Genomic DNA, 22611 nt, shown 5'->3' on the forward strand with positions numbered 1-22611 from the left:
TTGCGACGAAGGTGTTGGAGCCGCTTCACCCATGTAGTCCGCAGGCAGTATTGACTTACATAGTCAAAGACTCTGCGCGCCCATCGATTTTTGTGCATCAGGCGCAGCCGGCCGTCGTAGGCTATTTTGCTTCTTGCCTCGCGAGCCTCGAAGGTAGACCAACCGAGGTCTCCCTGCACTGCCTCGTTAGGCACCCGCCCATGACACCCAGGCGCCAGACGTCCCACCGCTCGCTGACCACGCTCGAGCCATTCCCTTGTGGGCGCTGTCACGCAGATAACTGAGTTTGCAAATGACAATGCGGGCACATGAACTGCCTTCCACAGCTCGCGGACCATAACAAATCGATTGCAGCCCCATAGGCACCGCCTTCTCAATATGTTTCCCGCTCGCTGCGAAGCTTGTTTCAAGTGTTCCTCATGTTTTGCAGCATATTCTGGCTGCGTGCTGAACCTAATGCCAAGGTATCGGTATTAAGTTGCCATCTCGAGGACGTCCCCGTTTGGTAGGTGGACCGGCTGCTCGGCGTCCAGCGGCGCTGAAAAACACAGCACCGCCGACTTCTTTGAGTTGAAGCTCAGGCCAAGTGGCGCCATGGTCTCAGCGCATATGTTGATGAGAGCCTGGAGGTCCGCATTGGTCTCTGCCATTAATACTACATCATCGGCAAAGACTAGGCCCGGTAATATCCATCGGTCCTTTACACCACCGCTGATGTAGCTTAGCGTGAACCCCAACTGTGCTTCCAACAGCTTGCGCTCCACCCCTGCAGCGTACAACATATACAAAAGAGGGGACAACGGGCAGCCCTGCCTCAACCCTTTCTGTACGGCCACTGGCTCCGAGCTGACGCCGCACACTGTGGCCACCACTGTGCAGCGTGCATAGAGGCGACGAAGCACGTCGATCCAGGCGGAGGGCATTTCCAATGACTCTAGGCGTTGCATTAGAGGCTCATGTGGTACGCTGTCATACGCCTTCGCGACGTCCATAAAACAGCAGGTCAGCCCACGAGCTTCCCTTCTTGCAACCTCAATACACTGGGTGAGGACAAAAATATTATCCTCCAGCCGCCGGTCTCGAAGAAAACCATTTTGGAGCTCCGTCAGATGCCCATTTTGCTCCGCCCAGCCACTCATCCGCACTTTTAACACCTGCGTAAACACTCTGTACATTACACTTGTCACTGTCAGAGGCCGGTAGTCACGCAGAAGGCCGCTGTCCCCACCCCTCTTGGGAATCAGTGTCACTCTTGCACGAAGCCAGTCTGCTGGTATTGGTGCACCTTCCAGAATGCCCCCGAAGATATTCGCCATTTGTTTTCTTGACTGGGCACCGAGGCACTTGACGAGGCCAGCGGGGATGCCATCCAAACCGCAGGCTGTACGCGCGCTGATTTTGCCAATGGCCCTGTCGACTGCTCCACTCGAAACCGTCCAATGCCTGTCGTCCGGAGGTCGTGAGGGTGTTTCCACGCCTTCGAAGACGTATGGCGTGCCATCAGTTGCGTATAGTTGCCTCATGTGGTCTGTCAGTATGCGGTGGAGATCGCCTGTCTTTCCCGTTTCTTCATCTCTGATCAGCGGGTCTGGTGTTCTGCCGTCCATAGACGCTACGTACGACCAAAATTTAGCTGCTGCATTTTTACCAGCGGACTTAATCTCTGCGAGCGTCTGCCGATCTGCCTCGGCAATTTTACGCTGTATCATTGCCTGAATTTCGTGCTTGCGTTCGAGGTAGGTGCCCCAGGCTGCAAGTGCTTCATCCGTGGTCAGCATCTTCAGAGCATAGCGGTGATGGCGGTTTGCAAGCCTTCGCGCTTTATAGGCAGCTTTCACCTCATCATCCCACCACCTTTTTCTGGACCGTCCTCCTCTCGAGCGGGCCAGAGTCTCATGCCTTGCCATGATGCTACGCAGTTCAGTCACGTACTGGTCGTATGTCGCGGACTCTTCGCGGGCCAGGCTTTCTTCGAATTCTTCTGCGACAGCCTCGTACGCCTTGATGGGCAGGAAGCGCTTGGTAGACCGCCTGCGATTCTGTGGCGTACTGCGCCTAGCGGAGGTTGTAAAGTCAAGTCGTATGCGGTTATGGTCGCTTCCAAGGCTGTAGCGGCCCTCTTCATCTATGTGCACGCGACACATGAGGGAAGCTAGGCGCCTGCTGACAAGAGCATAGTCTATGCAGGTGCGACTCCCCCGAGCACACCACGTGAACGCACCTTGGCAGTCCGCCCGCAGATTAGTGACCTCCAGAGAAAGGTCCTGAGCCAGAGTCTGCAGGAGCTCACCATTGGGATCGGTGTACCCGTCCAGCTCTTGGATGTGCCCGTTGAAGTCACCGAACACAATAATTTCCTTGTCGAGTGCCCAGCGGCTTGCATCTGCTTTGGTGCACTGAATGATGCTCAAATTCGCTTGATATTGGTCTGCTGCCCCGCCTAGGTACACGACACACACGGCGACCGGGGTACCAAGTATATGCCCGGACACCCATGTGTGATCAGCACAGGGCCCCCCCAGGTGCAACCATGTACTGCTCCGGCGCCACAGGAAACCCACTCCACCACCCTTACGCGAACCAACACATCGGTTACTGCCAGCCCAACACCACAGTTGGCTGGTGGGCGGTTCTTCCAAATCGCGTAGGTGCGTTTCGGCCACTGCGTACAGCGTCACATCCTCCTCCAGCAAAGTTCTGTACAGCTCCTCCCACCTGGCCAGCCTCCTGCCACCATGTAGGTTGAGAAAACCCACAACCACCTTTGCTTGCCTCCTTTTGTGCCGTTTCCTCTGAATCCTCGGTCTCGACACGTTAATCCGTGGCCGTATTCGTCGATGGCACCCGAGCCCCCCCGTCAACACATTAGGCTGTTGCGGGGAGAGGCAGTCTACTGGCGCATCGGGGACCACTGCTGCATCAGGTGGTGTCGGACATATTCGCCCACTATGCCGAAAAAGTTGGCAGCAGGTGTTGCAGTCTGAGTCGGAGGAAAGTCCTGGAAGCACTGCTGTGGTGGGGGCAGCTGGATCGATGGCACGGGAAGCTGAGCACGCTGGGCCAGCAGGCCTGAGTCCAGTGTCAGCGGCCGGATGACGTTGTGTGCTGACGGCAATGGACCGGCAGAGGCATGAAGCAGAGGGCTCTGGAAGAACTGCTGTGGTGCGGAAGACTGCGCTGTCATCTCGAGCTGTTGTGGTTGCTGAGTCAGCAGGCTTGAGTTCGCTATCGGTGACTGGGGGAGGGCGTGTGCTGACGGCACTAGGGGTGGTGCTACAAACTCTGACGTTGCATTTCCTCCCATTTGAGGCAGGTGACTGTTGTCCTGGGGGGGTAGGGATTACATTCCCTGGACATCTGTCTCTGCTGACGACGGGTGTCCCCGATTGGCCGCTCTCTCTCCCTGCTGGCGGTTTGAGGGTGCTTTTGGATAGGCCTTCTCCTTTTGGCGCCGCGAAGACAGGATGCCTTGATTCCGTGGCCCCCTCGGAACGCCTAAAAAAGGCTGAGCCAATGTAGCTATCAGCGCAGCAACGCTTCGACTTGTCTGGGCACGATAGTGTAAACCATCCGTGGTCAGGCGCCCTTCACCCCGGACCGTCTGTGTGAGGTCCAGAAACGTTGTTCCGGGGGCTTCAGAAGAGGCGCAGAGCGCTCGTAGCCGCGAGTTCAACATCGTTGCTTGAGTTTGCGCCTCTTTCCCCCTTGTGGGCACTTCAGGCATAGAACAGATTATTAGCTTTGTTGCATGCGGGACAATCTGCTCTCTGATGGCCTGAACAACAGTTTCAGGGTGTGCACCTTGGATCACATCAGTGGCTCCTGCATGTATGACTACCACCTTAGCTCGACGTCCTGCGCCATCCAGCCCCTGACATAGAAGCTCGCGCGTGGTGGCAATCGTAGCGTCTCGGACGGAGCGGCTGACCACAAATTTAGTGCCTTTGAATCGACGCCGTAGGGCTTTTGCTACCCGCCAGGCGTTTCCATCGCCGCAGACCAGAACGTCACACTCTTTATGGGCATGATTGTCATTGCGCTGCGCCTTTTTTTCCGCCTTTGACACGTTTCCACTCGTGCTAGCGCTGTAACGGTTGATACTCCCATGTCGTGTCTGGGTGCCGCTGGACATGAAACGGGGCGTACTATGGGTATCATTCGAAAGAGAGAAGGTCCCAACACCATGTCGTGTGTCAGCTTCGGCATTCTCTACCTTGTTTCCCGTTGCCGCCGTCTGGAGTTCCTGCGTAACTCCTGTGACGGGTTCGCTCCAGTAGTCGTATGTATCACCCACACCTTCGTCAGCCGTCATTTTTGGTAGCTGTGCTGCGGCGCCGCCGGAGCTTCGCTGAAATTGCGCGTTGCCAAGACAGCCGGCCATGGGAGCGGTGGCGGTTATTGCTTCTAGGGCTGGCTCTGTAGCAGTAGCGGCATCCTGTTGGGTGGCCCTGACTGTCAGTGTATGCAGCCGTTGTTGCAACTCGTGAACCACAGTCTGAAGACTGTCGAACTCGGATTTCGTGGTCTCCAGGGCGGCGCTTAACGCCTGTACAGTGATGCACTGTTGACAAGTGAATGTGCTTTCCTGGGCCGTCGGCAGGTCCTCGAAGTCGGTCTCGACCAGGTACGCCCATCGGCGGCACACATCGCACTGTACCATTGGTTCTTGATCCCCCGGAGGTTGGCCTCTCTGTACTCTCCTCGTCATGGTCGTCAGAGCTTTCGGCGTCAGATTCCGACCGGAAGCGCCACCTTTACGCATCTGTCGAAGGCACTGCCGCGACGCCTGCTTGCCTTGCTCCCAGGTGGCGCCTCACTGGCCTTCACTGGGTGTGTGGCGCCATCTCCGTTCTGAGCAGTCCACTACAGCATCGAGAGGCACACGAGAGCAACAGGTGTCGCGACAGTAGTGGGCTTCGGACATGGAGGAAGAAAAACTAGGAGGGAGCATGACGTCACAATCTTGAAGCCTAGTCATAAAAAATATAATGGAAAGAATCATGGGAAATAGGCCCTCATGTGACAAGGCAGCGGTAGCTCTTAGCCGGATTTCGGTTTCGGTTTCGCTCTCTCGCTGTACGAGCAACTGCGCGACCATCTGCTTGTGTTCACTGACGGCTCCGTGGTGAGCGCCAACTGCTCGCTCGCCGCAGCGGCCACCGTCCCCGAGCGACGCTGCGCTGACTGCGGCGCAGTGGAAATATTGGAGCACATGCACCTTCGCTGTGCCGCTTCTGCAGTGCCGCGTCGCGAGATTCTCGCGGCCTGCAGGGCGCTGGGAATCATCCCGGACAGTCTCGAAGCGCTCCTGTGGTCGCGCGGCAGTGCGCGCACCCGTGACAGAACAATGGTGAGCCTCTGTGCGTTCATCGAGCAGGCGGGCTTGACTTCCCGCTCGCTCTTCGTCATGTAGTGCACGCGTGACACGAACGCTCCGTGGGTGCTACCTCGGACGGTGCCGCTCGCTCGATTAGTCCGAGACAGGACGCTACGAGCGCACCGCTATGTATACATACAGTTTACTTCTTTTTGTAAGTGATTGTGCGCTGTGGCCGGGAGACCCCGCGCAGGGGCAGACGTAAAGCCGCCGGCACTCTCTCTCGACAGCGAGAGAGAGAGAAATACTTCACTGCTGCATTTCACGTCGGAACCGCGTATGTGTGCGAGCGTATTCGGCACGACTTGTGCCGGGCCCATGGGCGGGCCGAAGTCCGCCTGAGAAATGGAATCTTGCGCAGCGCGCCGGAGCGCTCGTTAAACACGTCCGTCCGCCGTGAGCGCTCTGGAAGGCGCTGCGCCCTTTTTTAGAGGCTCGTTTCTTCGCCTACTCTCGAGTTCTCCGCTTATAGCATGCGCTGAAATAAGCGCTCTGTTATAGCGGGACAATCTTTAGGGCCAAGCAACCCTGAGCTACCATGTGTCACGTGTTGGCGGCTTTCCCGCCAGTCTGTACCCTGCTACCAGCAATAAAGGACGTAACATATAATTGGCGACGAGGTAAAAATGGCAACTGCGCTGGGCACGATTGAGGAATTCGTTCCAACAGAGGCGACGTCTTGGCCCTTGTATTTGGAGCGCCTCGAATTTTTCTTTCAAGCAAACGACATCGACGGTAACGAGAAGAAGCGAGCAACGCTCTGCAGCGTTTGCGGCCCAGCAACGTATGCCATCGTTCGCTCCCTTTGTTCTCCGGATGCGCCGTCGGCCGTGGCCTACGATGAGATCGTCAGGCGTCTCTCAAACCACTTCTCGCCGCGACCGTCGGTGACAGTACAGCGTTTCAAGTTTGGCACACGTCAACAGCAGCCCGGTGAGTCAATTGCCGACTACATCGCAGAATTGCGACGTCTCTCGGAACACTGCGATTTCGGTGCGTCGCTCGATGACATGTTGCGCGACCGGCTAGTGTGCGGGGTGCGAAGCGAGACCCTTCAGCGTCGGTTGCTGGCGGAGCCGGAGCTTACGTTTGCTACAGCTCGGGAGAAAGCCATTGCAATGGAATCTGCGCAGCGACAGACCGAGCAAATTCGCGGCAGTGCCGCATCGTGTGAAGTTGGCAGCGTGAGCGGGCGGCGTTTCGACCCGTGTGTTGCGAAGGTCTCTGCGCCAGTGACAGCCAAGGAGGGTACCCATAAGCAGGCTGGTTCGCCTGGGAGCACAAGCGTATGTTTCCGCTGCAAGGGTGCGCATTCGCCGAGCAGTTGCCCATTCATGAATATGCAGTGCCACTTCTGCAAGCAACGAGGGCACATAGTGAGAGCATGCAGGAGGAAGGCGGCAGCTCGCGCTTCGGCTGAACCCAACTCTGAGAACAAAAAACGGGCCAGTGGAGGCCGTCACAAGAATGCTGCGTCGGACGTTTACGACGTGTTCGTGCTGTCTGGTGAAGAGCCAGCCGTGAGAGTGGAAGTGCGCGTCAACGGAAGTCCCCTAGAGATGGAGGTGGACTCTGGTGCAGTGTGTTCAGTCATCAACGACCGGACTATGCAGAAGCTGCGAATATCGAAAAGGGCGTTGCGCCCAAGTACTCTTCATCTCCGAGCTTACAATAACAAGGAACTACGAGTGTTGGGTGAACTGACCGTGAAGGTGGAATTCAAGGGGCAGGAACATCGCCTACGATTGGTGGTGGTTAAGGGTGCTAGTATCGGACTTCTCGATCGGGACTGGTTCAAGTCTTTGGGAATAAGTCTGAGTGGTGTTCACAGTGTGTACGAGCCGAGTCGAACTGGCAGTAGGGGAACAACAGCCTTGCTCAAGAAGTATTCTTCAGTCTTTGAGCCTGGACTTGGGACAAGTAAAGGGCCTCCTGTACGCATAGAGGTGAACCCGGCAGCTCCGCCGCGATTTCTGAAGCCACGACAAGTACCGTTTGCATTGAGACCGAAGGTGGACGAAGCACTGGACAAGTTGGTGAGCCAAGGCATTTTCCAGCCTGTGCGGCACTCGAAGTGGGCAACACCTGTCGTTCCAGTTGTCAAAAAAGATGGATCGATAAGGATCTGTGGGGACTACAAGAGCACAGTCAATCGTGTAGTGCAGTGGGAGACGTATTCCCTGCCGACACCGGAGCAGCTGTTTGCCAGGCTGGCAGGTTGCTCGAAGTTTTCAAGGCTAGACCTCGGACAGGCGTATCAACAGAAGACTGTTGATGAAGAAACAGCTGACTTGTTGACGGTTACAACACATCGGGGACTGTTCCGCGTAACCCGTCTTCAATTTGGCGTGGCAGTGGCAGTGGCTATCTTTCAGAGGTACATGGAAGAACTGTTGCATGGAATTGATGGTGTTCTTGTGTTCTTGGATGACATCTTGATCGGTGGAAAGGATGAGGTGCAGCACAATGCTCGTTTACAAGAAGTGCTCAAAAGAATTCATGAAGACGGTCTGCGACTAAAGTTTGACAAATGTCAATTTGGTGTTGAGGAAGTGTGTTACTTGGGATTCCGTGTGAACTCTGCAGGTGTGCAGCCGACAGAAGACAAGGTGCGTGCTATTCACAAGGCCCCAGAGCCGACATGCAAAAAGGAACTTCAAGCCTTTTTAGGAGCTCTGAACTTTTACAACAAGTTTCTTAAAGGAGCAGCTCATGCCTTGGAGCCACTGTACCGGCTGTTGGACAAGGGTCGCGAGTGGCGTTGGATGGAAGCTGAGGCAGAAGCATTTCGCCAGGCGAAAGATCTGCTGCAGTCATCACATGTTCTGGTGCACTATGATGTCAACAAACCCCTAGTGCTGGCCTGTGACGCATCCCCGTACGGACTGGGTGCTGTGTTGAGTCATGTGTGCGAAGATGGCAGCGAGAGACCGGTTGCATATGCGTCGAGAACTATGAGTGCGGCAGAACGGAATTATGCCCAGACAGACCGAGAAGCGCTCGCCATCGGCTTTGGCATAAAGAAGTATCATCAGTTTCTATATGGGAGACATTTCAAAATTGTGACAGACCACAAACCTCTCTTAGGACTGTTGCACCATGCCAAGCCCATTCCCCAGGTGCTATCACCACGGATGCTGCGTTGGACCCTCATGTTATCGGCTTATGACTATGAAATTGAGTATCGACCAGCGGAGAAGCTTTCCAATGCTGATGCATTCAGTCGTTTACCACTGAGAGCCAGTAGGGCAGAGGAAGAGGAGCAGCGTCTTGGGGAAGTAGGGATGCTGGAAATGGCGCCGGAAGTAGCATGGAACTCTAGGAAGGTGGCAAGATTCACGTCAAGGGATAAGCTGTTGGCTAGAGTCTGCAATTGGGTGCAGCATGGGTGGCCAGAGGGTAAGCTGCCAGAAGAGTTTGCAGCGTTTGTGAGCCGCAAGCATGAACTGTCGGTGTACCAAGGTTGTTTGCTGTGGGGCAGTCGTGTGGTCATTCCAGAGCCAGCTCGACCGTATGTCATGGACATTCTTCACACAGCTCATCCAGGAATTGTCAAGATGAAGGGGCTTGCCAGAGGAGCCGTGTGGTGGCCAGGAATCGACAGAGATGTTGAGCAGAAAGTGAGAGACTGTGCACGTTGTCAGGAATCCAGGTCTGCGCCAGCAGCTGCAAAGATTCACCCTTGGGAATTCACCAAGCGTCCTTGGACAAGACTACACATCGATTTTGCTGGGCCCTTCCAAGGCAAAGTTTTCCTCATTGTGGTGGACTCTCACTCAAAGTGGTTGGAAGTGTGCCGGATGAATTCCATGTCGACAGCTACAGTTTGTGCGAAGCTTCGTTTCCTTTTTGCTACCCATGGCATTCCAGAAACTGTTGTTTCTGATAATGGCACTGCCTTTTGTTCGGAGGAGTTCAGAGACTTCATGTGCCGGAATCAAATCCGACATGTGACCGTTGCCCCATATCACCCTTCTTCGAATGGTCAAGCAGAACGCATGGTGCGCGAAACCAAGGGAGTACTCAAGCGAATGGTTGGAGGCGATATCGACACACGTCTGGCTAGGTTTTTAATGACCCAGCATATCCTGCCTCATGCTACAACAGGCAAGAGCCCGGCCGAATTGCTAATGGGCAGGAAACTTTCAACTGTGTTAGAGCGTCTGCATCCTGACCTGCACTCCAGTGTGCAGCAGAAACAAGAGCAGGTGATGCAGCGCCGTAGCCAGGCAGTGCGACTGTTTGATGTGGGGGATCGAGTGTTTGTGCGCAACTATCTCTATGGGCCCAAGTGGTTGCCGGGCATTGTGGATGCTGTCACAGGACCAGTGTCGTACTTGGTCGTCACCAAGGACGGTCGTCGATGGAGACGTCATGTTGACCAACTCGGAAGTCGTTCTGCCAGCTACGCATTGGACAGTTTCGCTTCTGGGATGTGTGAAGAGGAGGAACCGCTGGTTGCTTCCCCGGCAGAGTGTTCCGGGCTTGGCATTCCTTCAAGCCTAGAGGACCCTGGAAGACGGGACCAAGGAGAAAGACTGGAGGAGGCTGCAGCGCCCAGTACCGAATCTGCTTCCTGTGGTGAGGACCGTGAAGCGAGTGCTTCCCTTCAAGTCCAGCGACCACAGCGCCAACGCAGCCGCCCTGCGTATCTGAAGGACTTCGTGACGTAGGGGGGAGGAGTGTTATAGCGGGACAATCTTTAGGGCCAAGCAACCCTGAGCTACCATGTGTCACGTGTTGGCGGCTTTCCCGCCAGTCTGTACCCTGCTACCAGCAATAAAGGACGTAACACGCTCCGTATGTGTGTATAACGACGAAAGGAATTCCTCTCCATTCTCTTTATGAACCACAGTTGAACAGTGACGAGGTCGCGGCCGCACCCTTTGATGAAAAGTTTACCTGCAGTTTTCTACAGCGCACCCAAAAACTCAAGAGTGTAATCAACAGAAGTGCTGAGACGCGGAGCCTTCAGACAACCTCGAACTCGGTACGCATTCCGCCAAAGCTGCAACACAGGCGCTGCGCTTTTGCGCTACATCGGAGCACGGGCGTTCACTAAAAAGCACCGCTGGTTGGCAGTCTGGTAACTGTGTGGAGGGCCTATTTCCCAAGAGTCAGTGCGCAAAAGGGCCCTCGGCAGCGGCGTCAGAGGAGGGTGGCTTGCAGAAGCTGAGCGCACTCTCTCCTAGTTTTTTTTACCTCCATGGCTTCGGAGAACGATACTCTCCAAGTACCTACAAGTGCGCGTAGGTTTGAAATATTGCTCTTCCAAGCATCCAAATTACGAAGGAAAGCCGCAACTCTTGCATGCAGGAGGTGGACTTGGTGCAGTGGTTAGAGCGAGTGCAGGCTCAATCCACTTGATTCTGGCCGCAGAACTTGCTTTATTTTAGGCAAATTACTTCTGCATTTAATATAACAGCTTGCTATTAATGCGTCGGCTGCACGTAGGCCTACCTCAATGGGTTACGAGCAAAGTACTAGCCATGTGGATAGGTTGCACCATCTGCGGTAAACACCAAAATCACAAACGTTTTCTTTCTAACAGTTAGAGAACACTTGTGCTAAAATTTCGTTTATTGATAAGAAAACTTCGTTTACAGTGAACTTGTGCTCTGTGGCAAAAAAAGAAACAAAACAAAAAATACCGCAAAGCACGAGAACAGTAGGTGCACGAACGCACAAAGTTACTATCAGCAATGGTCTGGCGCTAAACGATGAAAATAAGTTGGCTTCCCCGCAATTCATGGATGCTTTCCGACCATGTGATCGTACTTGGCCAACAGAGGCGCGAGTGGCCCAGGGAAAGCAAGCACGCAACTCTGGGTTGTTATACAGTAACTCTACGACCCCCATGACCGCGAAAGGCGGCGAGGTCGTTTCCGTAACAAAAAGACGAGTCTGGAAGGAGTTGTTTTAGGACATATGCTAAGAAATAAGACCAAGGCGAAGCGCGGATGAGCAAGCTGATGATAGAGCCCCAAAGGCCCTTGAAAATGGCGTTTCCAAAGGTTAGAATAAGGAGATACGCACTAAGGAGTATGACGGATACGAGTATTGTCAAGAAGTGGTGACTTCTGGTAGACCACAATGGCAGTGAAAATCACAATGGCAGTCAAAATCACAATGGAGCTGCCCACAGCGCCTGCTTGTACCCGTAATTCCTCCCGCTTCCTAAAATGCTTGGCTAACCTAAGCTTAACATCAACCTGTCCCTGATGGGTTACAAATGGGTTAGAAATATGGGTAAGAATTGAAGTCGGTTCCCTAGCTCTGAATAAGGAGAATTCATTTCGGTGAAAGTGTTAAACGGCGATGCTTCCACGCATGTGATGCATGTGAATAAACCTTGAATAAGCTGATTGATTGATTTGTTGATCCAGTGCCCTCCTACTGCGTCCCGCGAAACTCACGTGTACCTTTGGGACATTAAACACCACGTCCAATAAAATACAATTCCATACTATACCATATCACGTCATGCCATGCCATACTATACCACACCATACCATATTATATCATACCGAACCATACCATGCCCCACCCTACTACACGGGATCTTTAAGAATGGAGTGACGTCTGACGGCCGAACGTCGTATAAATCGTCTTCGTTGGTGCAGAAAATGATAATGCCCTGAGGCAATATAATTTTTCCTCTGGTTTGTTATTGTTTTGCTGAAGAAAGTTGAATGATTAGTTGCTAATGCTTGCGGCTCTACCCACGTCTTGAAGAAGCATCGTTTTAAACAGAAATATTAAAATAATACCGAAAAAAAAACATATTGGGGGAATAGACTGGATCAGCCAAAGCGCACCTATTACGATTTAAAGCTTATGACAGGTCGCACATTTAGACATCCACGTCATGATATGGTAGCGCTTTCGGGAACGGTGTCCGCGCAGACCACGCCACGAAAGAACTTTTACGAGCCAGCTCGCTGGAAAAGTTTTCCCGCCAGGCTTCAGCTCAGATTAGTTGTTCACAAGATCAAAGAGTCATTTGGCTTGCATGATGAGTTACGTCTGCGTAGACAGGAGCGTCGGCAGCTGTGCGCTGTTACTCGCTATAACTTAGGCGGTCCGACCTTCGGATCGGCACCGGGGTTTCGGGTAGTGAAGATCTGGCAGGCCTGCGGGCAGGGTGGCACAAATTGCTTATGGGATGGCGTCAAGTTTTGTACCACAAAACCGTTAGTGCGACCTCCCAAAACCTCTGACTAAAAGCGCCCAGTGTAATCAGCGAGGAGTGGTCACGTACTGTGACTTTCACATTTATGATCTCAATAGCGTTCATTGCATCTTTGCCCTGTCTCTAGGAAAAGTCTTGTTTTTTTTCCCCCATTTTTAAAATAGGGCTCATAAACCTTTCTTCTTTACTTGTACCTCATTTCTAGACATATTAAGTCCTTTTTGAGCGTTACTAGAACTAATTTCAGGCAGTGTCACATCACTTCATAAGGAACTCGGTCAGTTTATCTGGATAACGCTCCATTTTCGCCTCTGCACTTACCGTTCTGAGAGTGAGCACCAGCCCAAGTGTCACTGTTGCACATCTTTTGGGTTTGCCATTGAGGCCAATACTGTGCCTTTTTTTCAATTTATAATGTTCACAATTGAAGCACTTATCGTAAATACTTGCTCTACTGACCAGCACGAGAGCACTTCCGCAATGTCGTAGCAACCGCTGAGTGAGAACTCACGCTGGTTGCTATGCTCTATTCACTGTGAAGCTCGCAAGGAGGTATGAGCTGCATGCTTTTGAATCCTAAGGACTTAGTCCTCGTGATCCATCTTACTGGATTAACCGAGCCGGGACTGCGTAGAGGGATCTAAGGGACTGTGCTCCTGTTGTGTAAGATGATAGGTGTGGCGGCCAAAGCGCGACCTCAGAAAGTAGGCCCGTGCAGTGCTCTAAGCACTGCGTCGAGCATAACCAGAGCCCTTTGCCAGTGGAGAGCTTCAATGACACCACCTGAGTGGTCTCCTGTCCAGGGAAGACCAGTATGAGAGGAGAGATTATATAATGGCGTTCCAAAATCCTGCATTTGGTTTCGGCGTGGACATGGCGCTCCGGGTGGCCGTTTGTTGCGGAGAGTACGCAGTTGTCCTCCGGCGGCTTGTCTAGCAGAATGACATGCACGACTTGTCCGTCATAAATGTTATTATCATGTTCATTACGAAAAAGTGGAGCGTCATGGCCCAAGGGGAGGTTTTACGCGACTTCAGCAGCGGTAATATTTGCTACAGTTTTGCTTGGGCGTGACGGGCCAAGTATACTGCCGGTGCGATGATCCACTTTGTACCAGTTGTCAACGTAGAAAACGGCTTCACTTGACAGATTATAGTGTAGGAAAGACTTTTTGGGTGGTGTTACAGCGTGCAGAAATCTTGCTGGCCAGGTTAGCTGGTTTTTTCGAACGACCTCAACGCATAACTGAGGCCACTGGTATTCGTCTTGAATTCGTTATACAACCCCAGCGGTGGCCTAGTCATTTGAGCATCCGCCTCGCATGCTGGGGGTGCGGGTTTTGATTCCCAGTGCCGACGGGTACCCATCGGTGATACAATGGGTACAAGCTTCCCCTGACCTGGTTCGGCTTATTCAGGGTGAAGTGCTTGGGAAATGGGTCTTTGACCCTACCTTGAGCTACCGAAAATACCTTGTGCAATGGCGCTCTTTGGATGCAGATGCCATGGCGCCACAAAAATTCACCGTCATCATCAATTCACTGCACAAGGCGACTAAAAGCGAAATACCCATCTTCCGGTTCGTATGTGTAGAAAGCAGTGTTGTCACGGGCTGTGCACTTCATGTGGCCATAATCCTGTATGCAGGATGACGCCCATGAGCACTCCGGCACGCTGCCGGCAGCGTGAAAGACGCGTTTAAATAATCGTATTCTGTGCACTGCTTTTATCCAGAGGTACATGCAGTTGTAATGTCACTTCACGAATAGACCTTAATAGAGAACCGACAAACAACTTAGTGAGCTCCGATTTGCTAGAGACAATTGCTTGTTAGCGAACGTACTCTTCTAGGCGCCAGGGCGAAACATGCTGACTTGTGGGGTGTGACGAAGGCCGTGCTGAAGATTTTATGTGAAACTGGACTGAATAACCGTATGTGATCGCCTGTGCACAACCTACATGGTTTGCACAGCTTCCACGGTTTACGCGGTTTACGGTCTGACATGCGTGAGAGTGCATATTTGTGTTTTCATGGAGTCCCTACTCCAGTCTGTGTTAATGATATGCGTCGGTGTGTGTGTTCCGCGATACGAGTGCCAGCCAGTATGTGTGTGAGTGGACATCCATAAAACTCATTGTATTATGCCATCATCATCATCCTTCATTCGCACTTTCCCTTTCCTCCCTTTTCCCCAGTGTGGAGTAGCAGGCCAGGGACATGTTACCACCAGCCGACCTCTCCTCCTCTCCTTTCTCTCTCTCTCTCTTAGTGGAGGAACTGCAGTGCATTGTTTAGAACCTGACCACTCATAGCAGAGCTGTGGGAATGGGCATTAATATGAAGAAAACAAATGAAATATCTGTTAGGACACAATGTGAGTTTAGGATCGGCAGCCAGGTTTTGGAAGTTGTAAGGGAAATGCATCTATCTGGGGCAAGTAGTGGAAGCAGAGCCGGATCATGAGAGCGAAATATCCCAGAGAACAAAAAATGGCTGAGGCTTAACTTGGTTAAGCCTGGAGAATGCGAAGCATCATCGTGTCGCGTAATTCGGAGGCGCACAACCACAGCGACGGCGCGAGGTGGGCCCCCGTTTCTCCACTGTCGTGACGTCATCGTGTCACGTGGTGTGACGTCATGTATCACGTGATTTGGAGGCGCACAACCACAGCGACGGCGCGAGGTGGGCCCCCGTTTCTCTACTGTCGTGACGTCATCGTGTCACATGGTGTGGCATCATCGTGTCACGTGATTTGGAGGCGCACAACCACAGCGACGGCGCGAGGTGGGCCCCCGTTTCTCCACTGTCGTGACGTCATCGTGCCACGTGGTGTGACGTCATGTATCACGTGATTTGGAGGCGCACAACCACAGCGACAGCGCGAGGTGGGCCCCCGTTTCTCCACTGTCGTGACGTCATCGTGTCACGTGTTGTGACGTCATGTATCACGTGATTTGGAGGCGCACAAACACAGCGACGCCGCGAGGTGGGTCCCCGTTTCTCTACTGTCGTGACGTCATCGTGTCACGTGGTGTGACGTCATGTATCACGATGGCGTACAGTAACTTTGGCAGGTATTCTCAGGCCATGTATATTAAAGTTTACGAATATTCCTGAGGAGGAAAGTGTAGTCATTATCCGTGCCCTGATCGAAAATGTCGTTACTTACACCAGCAAAACCTTGATTTTAAGATTCCTTTCTTGGTGGGGTTTGTGAAAATTGCATTTCCCTCTGCGTTATTTAAATTTGTTTTGTATACATTCATAGATCGCTGGCAGCCCTCATATAACTTCTTGCGCAGTGGTGCAGCAGTTACGCGATGCGCCGCTACCCTGCGAAGTCCTTCCGCCGGTGGGGCTTATGAGACCCAGGCCGCCCTTCCCGAGGAACACGCATCACCAGACAGATGATGATGATGATGATGTCCTCAGGCTTAATGGCACGTACCCATGGCGGGGGAATTAGGCAGGGTGCATAGCCGATACAAACGCACTCATGTGCAAGGAGTAAAGTATTTGGATAATTTTGAAAAGACTTAAAGCTAGAATTTGTACAAAACAAAAATTATGGAAAAGAAAAAGTAGTGAATTCACGTTCTAGCGGGGGAGTCTACTAGACGAAATTATATAATCGTGAATATAATCGCACACTGGTTTCAGGGCAAATCCCTTGGCGCTTGCCCCGAAGGAGAGCAGAATCGGAATAGATAGAGGAAGTCGAGTCGAGAGAGAGGGATCTCAAGGCTTTGGCTATCGTCGGCATCTTCAACTTCCATCCGTGCGTAATCAATACCAGAACATATTCCTACCCCATTGCCCTCTTAAACCGAGCCTCAAACCGAAACCTAAGTGAAAACCGAACTTCAAGCGCACCTAATTCGCCTGTGGCGTTACCATGCTAAATCGCCCGTCATTGTTTTATATTTCACAGGGCTAAGCTGTTAGGGCGAATGTGTTACATTCACGTGACCACCCCATTCCGCCTACTTCATGTCTTGTGCCTCATGGTGAGTCGTAATCAGATGAGTCGCGCGGTTGCAACAATACTACGTCAAGCGCGTTGAGTAGCTTCTCTAGAAAACATCTGAAACTCCCATCCCTCCTAATTCCCTAATATAGGCCAAGAGCTGCCTCTCCCTTGCAGTAAAGGTTTTATTCAATCGTTCGCCATGAAGGGCGGGTTATTTGGCGTAGGCTGTAAGACAGGAACAAGTTATGCACTAAGCTTCGCGATTACATGCTCATGATTATACACATTTTGGGACCCCTGCCGATAATATATGCACGATATTTAGAGTGTTCTCTGTTCGGCTTGAAAAGGGCGCTGCCGCAGTCTAACAGTGTAATGTCGACAAGCGCCCAGGGCACTTGCGGTTCTCGCCCGGTACGTTTTTCTTTGTGGACGCAGAAGTTCGATTGAGTAAACGGTTTTCATTTATACGCAAGGCGGCCTGTAACTATTGTGAACTTTCTGCTGTTAGCAGTGCTTGATACCAGATAGACAAGAGATGAAAAACAAAGTGGAACGTTGAAAACAAATTGAGAAAGCGTCGCGGGGTATATAAGATTTCTTTTTACGCTTGCAACTTTGTTTTGTGTATTGTCCTGAGGAAACTCGCTTAGAATCTGCAGCTATACATAGTGCCCTTCGATACGTTTGTCTGGTCTCAAGCTCTGCTCAGTTTTTACATCGGGGTTTATTTGACCGTTTCATCAAGTTCGTGTACAATATTGCGGTAAGCGCTTGTAAGCAATTTTTAAGTAGATTGTTTTACAAATGCAGATAGTACAATATTGCGTTAAATGCTTGTAAGCAATTTTTAAGTAGAATGTTTTACAAATGCAGATATTTTAAAACACGGAACAGCCAAACTGCACCACTGGTATCTTGTGGCGAGTACTCAGTGCATACTGCAACAAAAACCGCAAACTCGAATAATTCCGCTTAACTTTCAGAAGCACTGAGCTGCTCAAAGGTGAAAGGTTGTCCTTAGAGGTCGGTTTTCATGTACATTGTGTCCAAAATCGAGATTTTTTTAGGCAGCAAGAGCCTGATGCAATAAGAAATTATCCTTTTTGAAATAATTGTTCTGTACATAACAAACGCGTCCTAAATGCGAATTTCCGTGGCGAACAAGAATTTCAAGACGCCATAGGTTACGCCTTTCAAAAAATCAGTGATTTCGAGGTTTATAAAACGTTATGACGATACAAAGCGGTGTGCGACGGATGTTGCAGGTAGCATAAATTGGAAATTTACGCAGAATTTTGAGAACTGTCCGTAGAAAATCAAATTTAAATTGCATTTAGCACTGGTCGTTATGTGAAATACGCCACGTCTTTGCGACTACAGTACCTTTTGTGAGTTCTTCTCAAACCGTCTATTTTACGGAAGGAGAGACAGCGTAAGCGTTTCCGACTACCTAGAGCTATTTGCGTTGTACGCGCGGAAATTCTGCCGCAGATAGACAACTCTGAAGTATACATGTTATTCCACATACCTTCAAGGGGTCTACAACGTCATGCGTCAGCTTTTGGGGACCTCCAGGAGGACCTAGCTTTTCTACCGCTATTGTGACGCACAAGAGCACCTGGAGGACGAGTAAAAAGTAACTCTGCATGTTGCCTTTCTGGGGACCCTAAAACGCGAAAAGCTCTTCACCTCAGACTTAAGTACCCCCGTGGGCTTTTTTGGAATGACGGCGCAATAATGGCATACGTGGTACGATCTGTGCGTGTTTTTTCTTTCCAACCTCACAGACAATCCGCTAGTACGGTTGATGTGCTCTATGGAGCAGCTGCCTGTTTGATTGCATTGTCAAGTGCTCTACCGATGCGGAACATATTGACGTGGGGAGCTCGACCGCGTCCAGAACTGCACAGATCGCTGTTCATTGCGTGCCAGCGCCTGCCACTCTTACTCGAGGTCGGCGAACACGCATGCAATGACAAAGCGTAAAAGCATTGCGCTGTGTGCTTCTGATCAGAAAAATAAATTGGACAGATGTTCACGTGATGGAGTGGGAACATTGACAAGAATGCTTTGTCATGCTCACTTCTCTCCTCATGTGTGTCCATTTTGTTGCAGGTACAAGAAATTAGTGGTGCGTTTGGCCCTTCCATGCCGAAAGGGGGAGCAGCAATATGGCCATGAAACCTAAGGTAACTGCGTACCGCATACTGAAAGCCACTTGCAAAAATAAATATTCTTCATGCAATTCTGATCTTCAAAGACATTGCTGGCCGATCTGTGGTTATTTTCAACACCAAAAGCCTTTGTGTAAGGAACCGTACGGCAAGCAAGTGCTATCAGCCACTGTATGATCCGTGTCCATTACATCCGGTTCCCCGAAATGCGAGTTGACGATGTGACGAACACGAAAGATGCTGCATCCTCGGGAAAGCATGTACTGTCGTCCATTCCATGAGGCCTGCCTTTTCAACATATTCCGAATAAGCCCGGGATTCACTTAAACCGTTGTTATTTACGTGGCACCGTCGACAAACAGTGACTCTTTGCCTCTCTGTTATTACAGCCCCAAACCGCACTCTGGGGCTTGCCAAGATCATGAACTATCTGAAGAGTCCAATAGAAAGTTATCCAATTAGGTTTATGCCACTGTAAAATAGATATAGCATGCCGCAAGATATGAAAAGTACGCTGGGCCTTCACATCTGGAAACCTAGAATGGCTCCTATAAATGCCGTTGACTCGGCTTTCCATGTTTTTTTTTAATCTACCAACATCAACCTGAGCCGAAATGGATTCTAAGAAGGGTAGCATTAGTATCAACTGAGTTTTAAAATCTTTTACCATAGGTTGAAAAACGCTTATTGTCCTAGGGTTCCTTCATCTGATCGTTATACCTTTTTGGTGGTGGTTTGATAACACATGCAAAAAAAGTAGGTGGCTCAGAGGCAGAGGGGTTTGGCTGTTAATCCCAATATTGTTAAACCAATTGTTAAACTCAATAAACCCCCAGCAGCAGCAATACCCCCCTGCTGCGCGATATTATTGCGCGCTAAAGGCCAAATGTTGTGCGAAATAAATACCCAGTCCTCCCCTACGGCCTCTCCCGTCGCGCAGGTGCAGTTTTGGGACATTGCACTCTAGATACCGCCAATATAAATTTACCACTAAAACGCGACATTTGTCGACCACTACACCTCTTTTTCTAGCAGCATGACCAGCGGCATAGTGACAGGTGGGCGGTGCATTGGACAGAGCTCAGTCGCAGGTGGCTGGCCGCATTCGGACCGAAGCGAAATTGACATTTAATCATCGGCACGAGTAATAAAATGTGTTTTGTTAGAATCCGAGTAAAAGGACCAGGCTACGAGCAGCTGATGTTTTGCGGGTGCAGTGGCATGCGTGTCCCATTTTGTCCTGCACTGTTTTAGCACTCGCTTTGCTGCACGGTGCGATATTCGGATGTCAATCGCAGTGTACACCGTAAAGCGGAACTAAGCTTTTCAATGGGAGCAATTTATAAGCGGATTACATGCCAGTTTTGCGAGTTAGAGTTAGAAAAGTGTCGAATGGGCAAGAAAAATACTTTTAAAAATGACGGGCGATTTAGCGTAGTTAGGGCAAATGCGGATTTAATGCTCAAGCACTTAGGTCTTCACTTTGATTTGTATGCATGCATGCATGTATGTATGTATGTATGTATGTATGTATGTATGTATGTATGTATGTATGTATGCATGTATGTATGTATGTATGTATGTATGTATGTATGTATGTATGTATGTATGTATGTATGTATGTATGTATGTATGTATGTATGTATGTATGTATGTATGTATGTATGTATGTATGTATGTATGTATGCATGCATGTATGCATGCATGCATGCATGTATGTATGTATGTATGTATGTATGTATGTATGTATGTATGCATGCATGCATGTATGTATGTATGCATGTATGTATGTATGCATGCATGCATGTATGTATGTATGTATGTATGTATGTATGTATGTATGTATGTATGTATGTATGTATGTATGTATGTATGTATGTATGTATGTATGTATGTATGCATGCATGCATGCATGTATTTATGTATGTATGTATGTATGTATGTATGTATGTATGTATGTATGTATGCAATATACAAATCTGGCAGGTTGCTCGTTAGGGATCCGGAGGCCGAAAGTCTGGCCGTCAGCTTTATTCGCACGCCGAGAAGGATTCAACTAACCAAGCACACCACGCAAGAGTGACAGCGGCACCGCCCAGAAAAGGAAAGACCAATACCGGAGGTAGGTCCCGGGAAGACGGTGAATGCCGCAAGCGCAGGCGTTGAGAGGAGGGCCAGGGAGACGCTCCAGCCTTGAAAGAAAGATCGCCCGAATTTGCGGAAATGAAGAAAAACTAGAAAAGCTCGTCTGTAGGGTGACCAGGAAGGCCCGAGCCGACACTACTGACAGTCGGTCCTCCGGGCCTCAAGCGCCCAAGCCACTGGGGAAGAGGCTGAGCCACAGCAAACGAACAACGTCAACTTCGGAGTCCCTCCATTCCTTCCGATGAAGGCTGCGGCGACAACGCAGAGGCACGTAATCTTGGGCACTCTAGCCTTTGCATCATGTACTCGAAAATGTAATGCTTGAATATATTTGTTTTGCTCCTGCTGAGTCTAACGGTGTCTCTTTGCCTCCCCATCCCGTGTGGAGCCGCGCAGTATGTGGGGTCGTCGCACGTGATGTCAGAAGTGGGGTCTCAAGAACAAAGGTCCTTTGAATGCTACGACATTCATTACTTTAAATTTTGTAATGCGAGGAAAATCACGGGACTGACTGTAGGGTTTTGACACCTCTTTGACAGGCTCGAGATACCGAAGGGCTTCAGCGGACTAAATGCCTGTATCTGAAGGAGCTCCCACTCCGCAGCCATCGTTTCGAGCTGGCATGCTCCCATTAAGAAGCGTTATTCTGACATTTTCAGTTGAGAAGATGGGGGTTTGCAGCAATGATTTCTTTTTTATGTTAGAAGAAATAGGGAAATGCGGGGATGGTCCGTGGCGCAACTGCGGGAATGGCAAGGTACAGGATGGCAGAAGCTGCTTATGATTTTGCATGACGAGAAGAAAAAGTTCAATCCAGAAATAATGTGCAGAATTGAAGAAGTTTGCTTTCGAGCACTTCGATACTGAACCCTTCACTCATGCCCCTCACTCTTCACTCTCGCGGTAATAGCATTAGAATGTCCCTGCTACATATCCCCGGGTACAGTGTATCTGCCAAAAGCAGTGTCAGGTATCTAAGGACAGGACAGGATTTTCTCAGAACGGCTAAAGTCTCATTATAAGGAACCAAAAGTTCCGTTTGCAAATAGAAAAGCGGCTGAGATTTGCGTTACCGATACTGACACCCAGCAGACTGTGGGATCGGCGGAGAAGGTGTTCTCGCGAGTTGCCGTGAAGCTGTTCGATGATACGATCGTTGTTCCCTGGTCGGGCACGTGTCGTGCGCGTATGTGCCCTCAGATGTAGAGAGGGGCACCGTGGGAGTGCTTAAGCCGGTGGATTCACTTAGCAGTTGCCTGAAGGAAGCCTTGTGCCTCGTAACTGTTACTTGGGACCACAGAGTGGCTCTGCGGGCGGTTAACTGCAGCCAGCATCCACTGAGCATCCCCAAGGACACAACACCAACTTTCTTTACCACTACGATGGAGAGACGCGAGCCCATCGAAACGGTACTCGCCGCTGTAGGTCATGCTGGTCCTTCGGTCACGCCAGATGCGTTGTTCCATCTTTCTCACGTAAATTCCGAGAAGAGGGAGGCGCTGACTGCCTTGCTGAACGAATGCAAGGAGGTGTTTGGCGCGACAAACTTGGATTTGGGCTTCTGGGGCGTTGTAGAAGACAGGTTTGAAACCATCACTTCGGCGCCCATTTACCGGTGAGGGTAACGAATTCCCTGCTCCGAACGCGAGGTGATGGAGCGGCAGGCGCAGGATCTGATTGATCGCGTCATAGTCGATAACTCAAATCTGCCATGGAGGCCACTGACACTACTGGTGGAGAAGCCAGACAG

At 50.8% G+C, this 22611-nt stretch overlaps 1 protein-coding gene and 1 pseudogene across 2 annotated transcripts in view; one reads left to right on the forward strand and one right to left on the reverse strand.

The window, feature by feature from the left end:
• LOC149359270 (uncharacterized) overlaps positions 1-22611 on the reverse strand; it is a 48881-nt gene that overhangs the window by 15110 nt on the left and 11160 nt on the right. The window contains exon 1 of one of the 2 annotated variants that reach the window (XM_089571556.1): positions 18071-18202. The exons of the other annotated variant lie outside the window; for it this stretch is intronic. Coding sequence (XP_089427682.1) covers positions 18071-18190 — 120 coding nt within the window. The 5' untranslated portion in view covers positions 18191-18202. Of the gene's footprint in view, positions 1-18070; positions 18203-22611 lie in introns of those variants that run through there. 2 annotated transcript variants of the gene reach the window in all.
• Positions 21759-22480, forward strand: LOC149359271 (uncharacterized; annotated as a pseudogene).

Source organism: Amblyomma mixtum, chromosome 2 (genome assembly GCF_055824585.1).
Source record: "Amblyomma mixtum isolate Tamu chromosome 2, ASM5582458v1, whole genome shotgun sequence".
Classification (NCBI taxonomy): Eukaryota; Metazoa; Arthropoda; class Arachnida; order Ixodida; family Ixodidae; genus Amblyomma; species Amblyomma mixtum.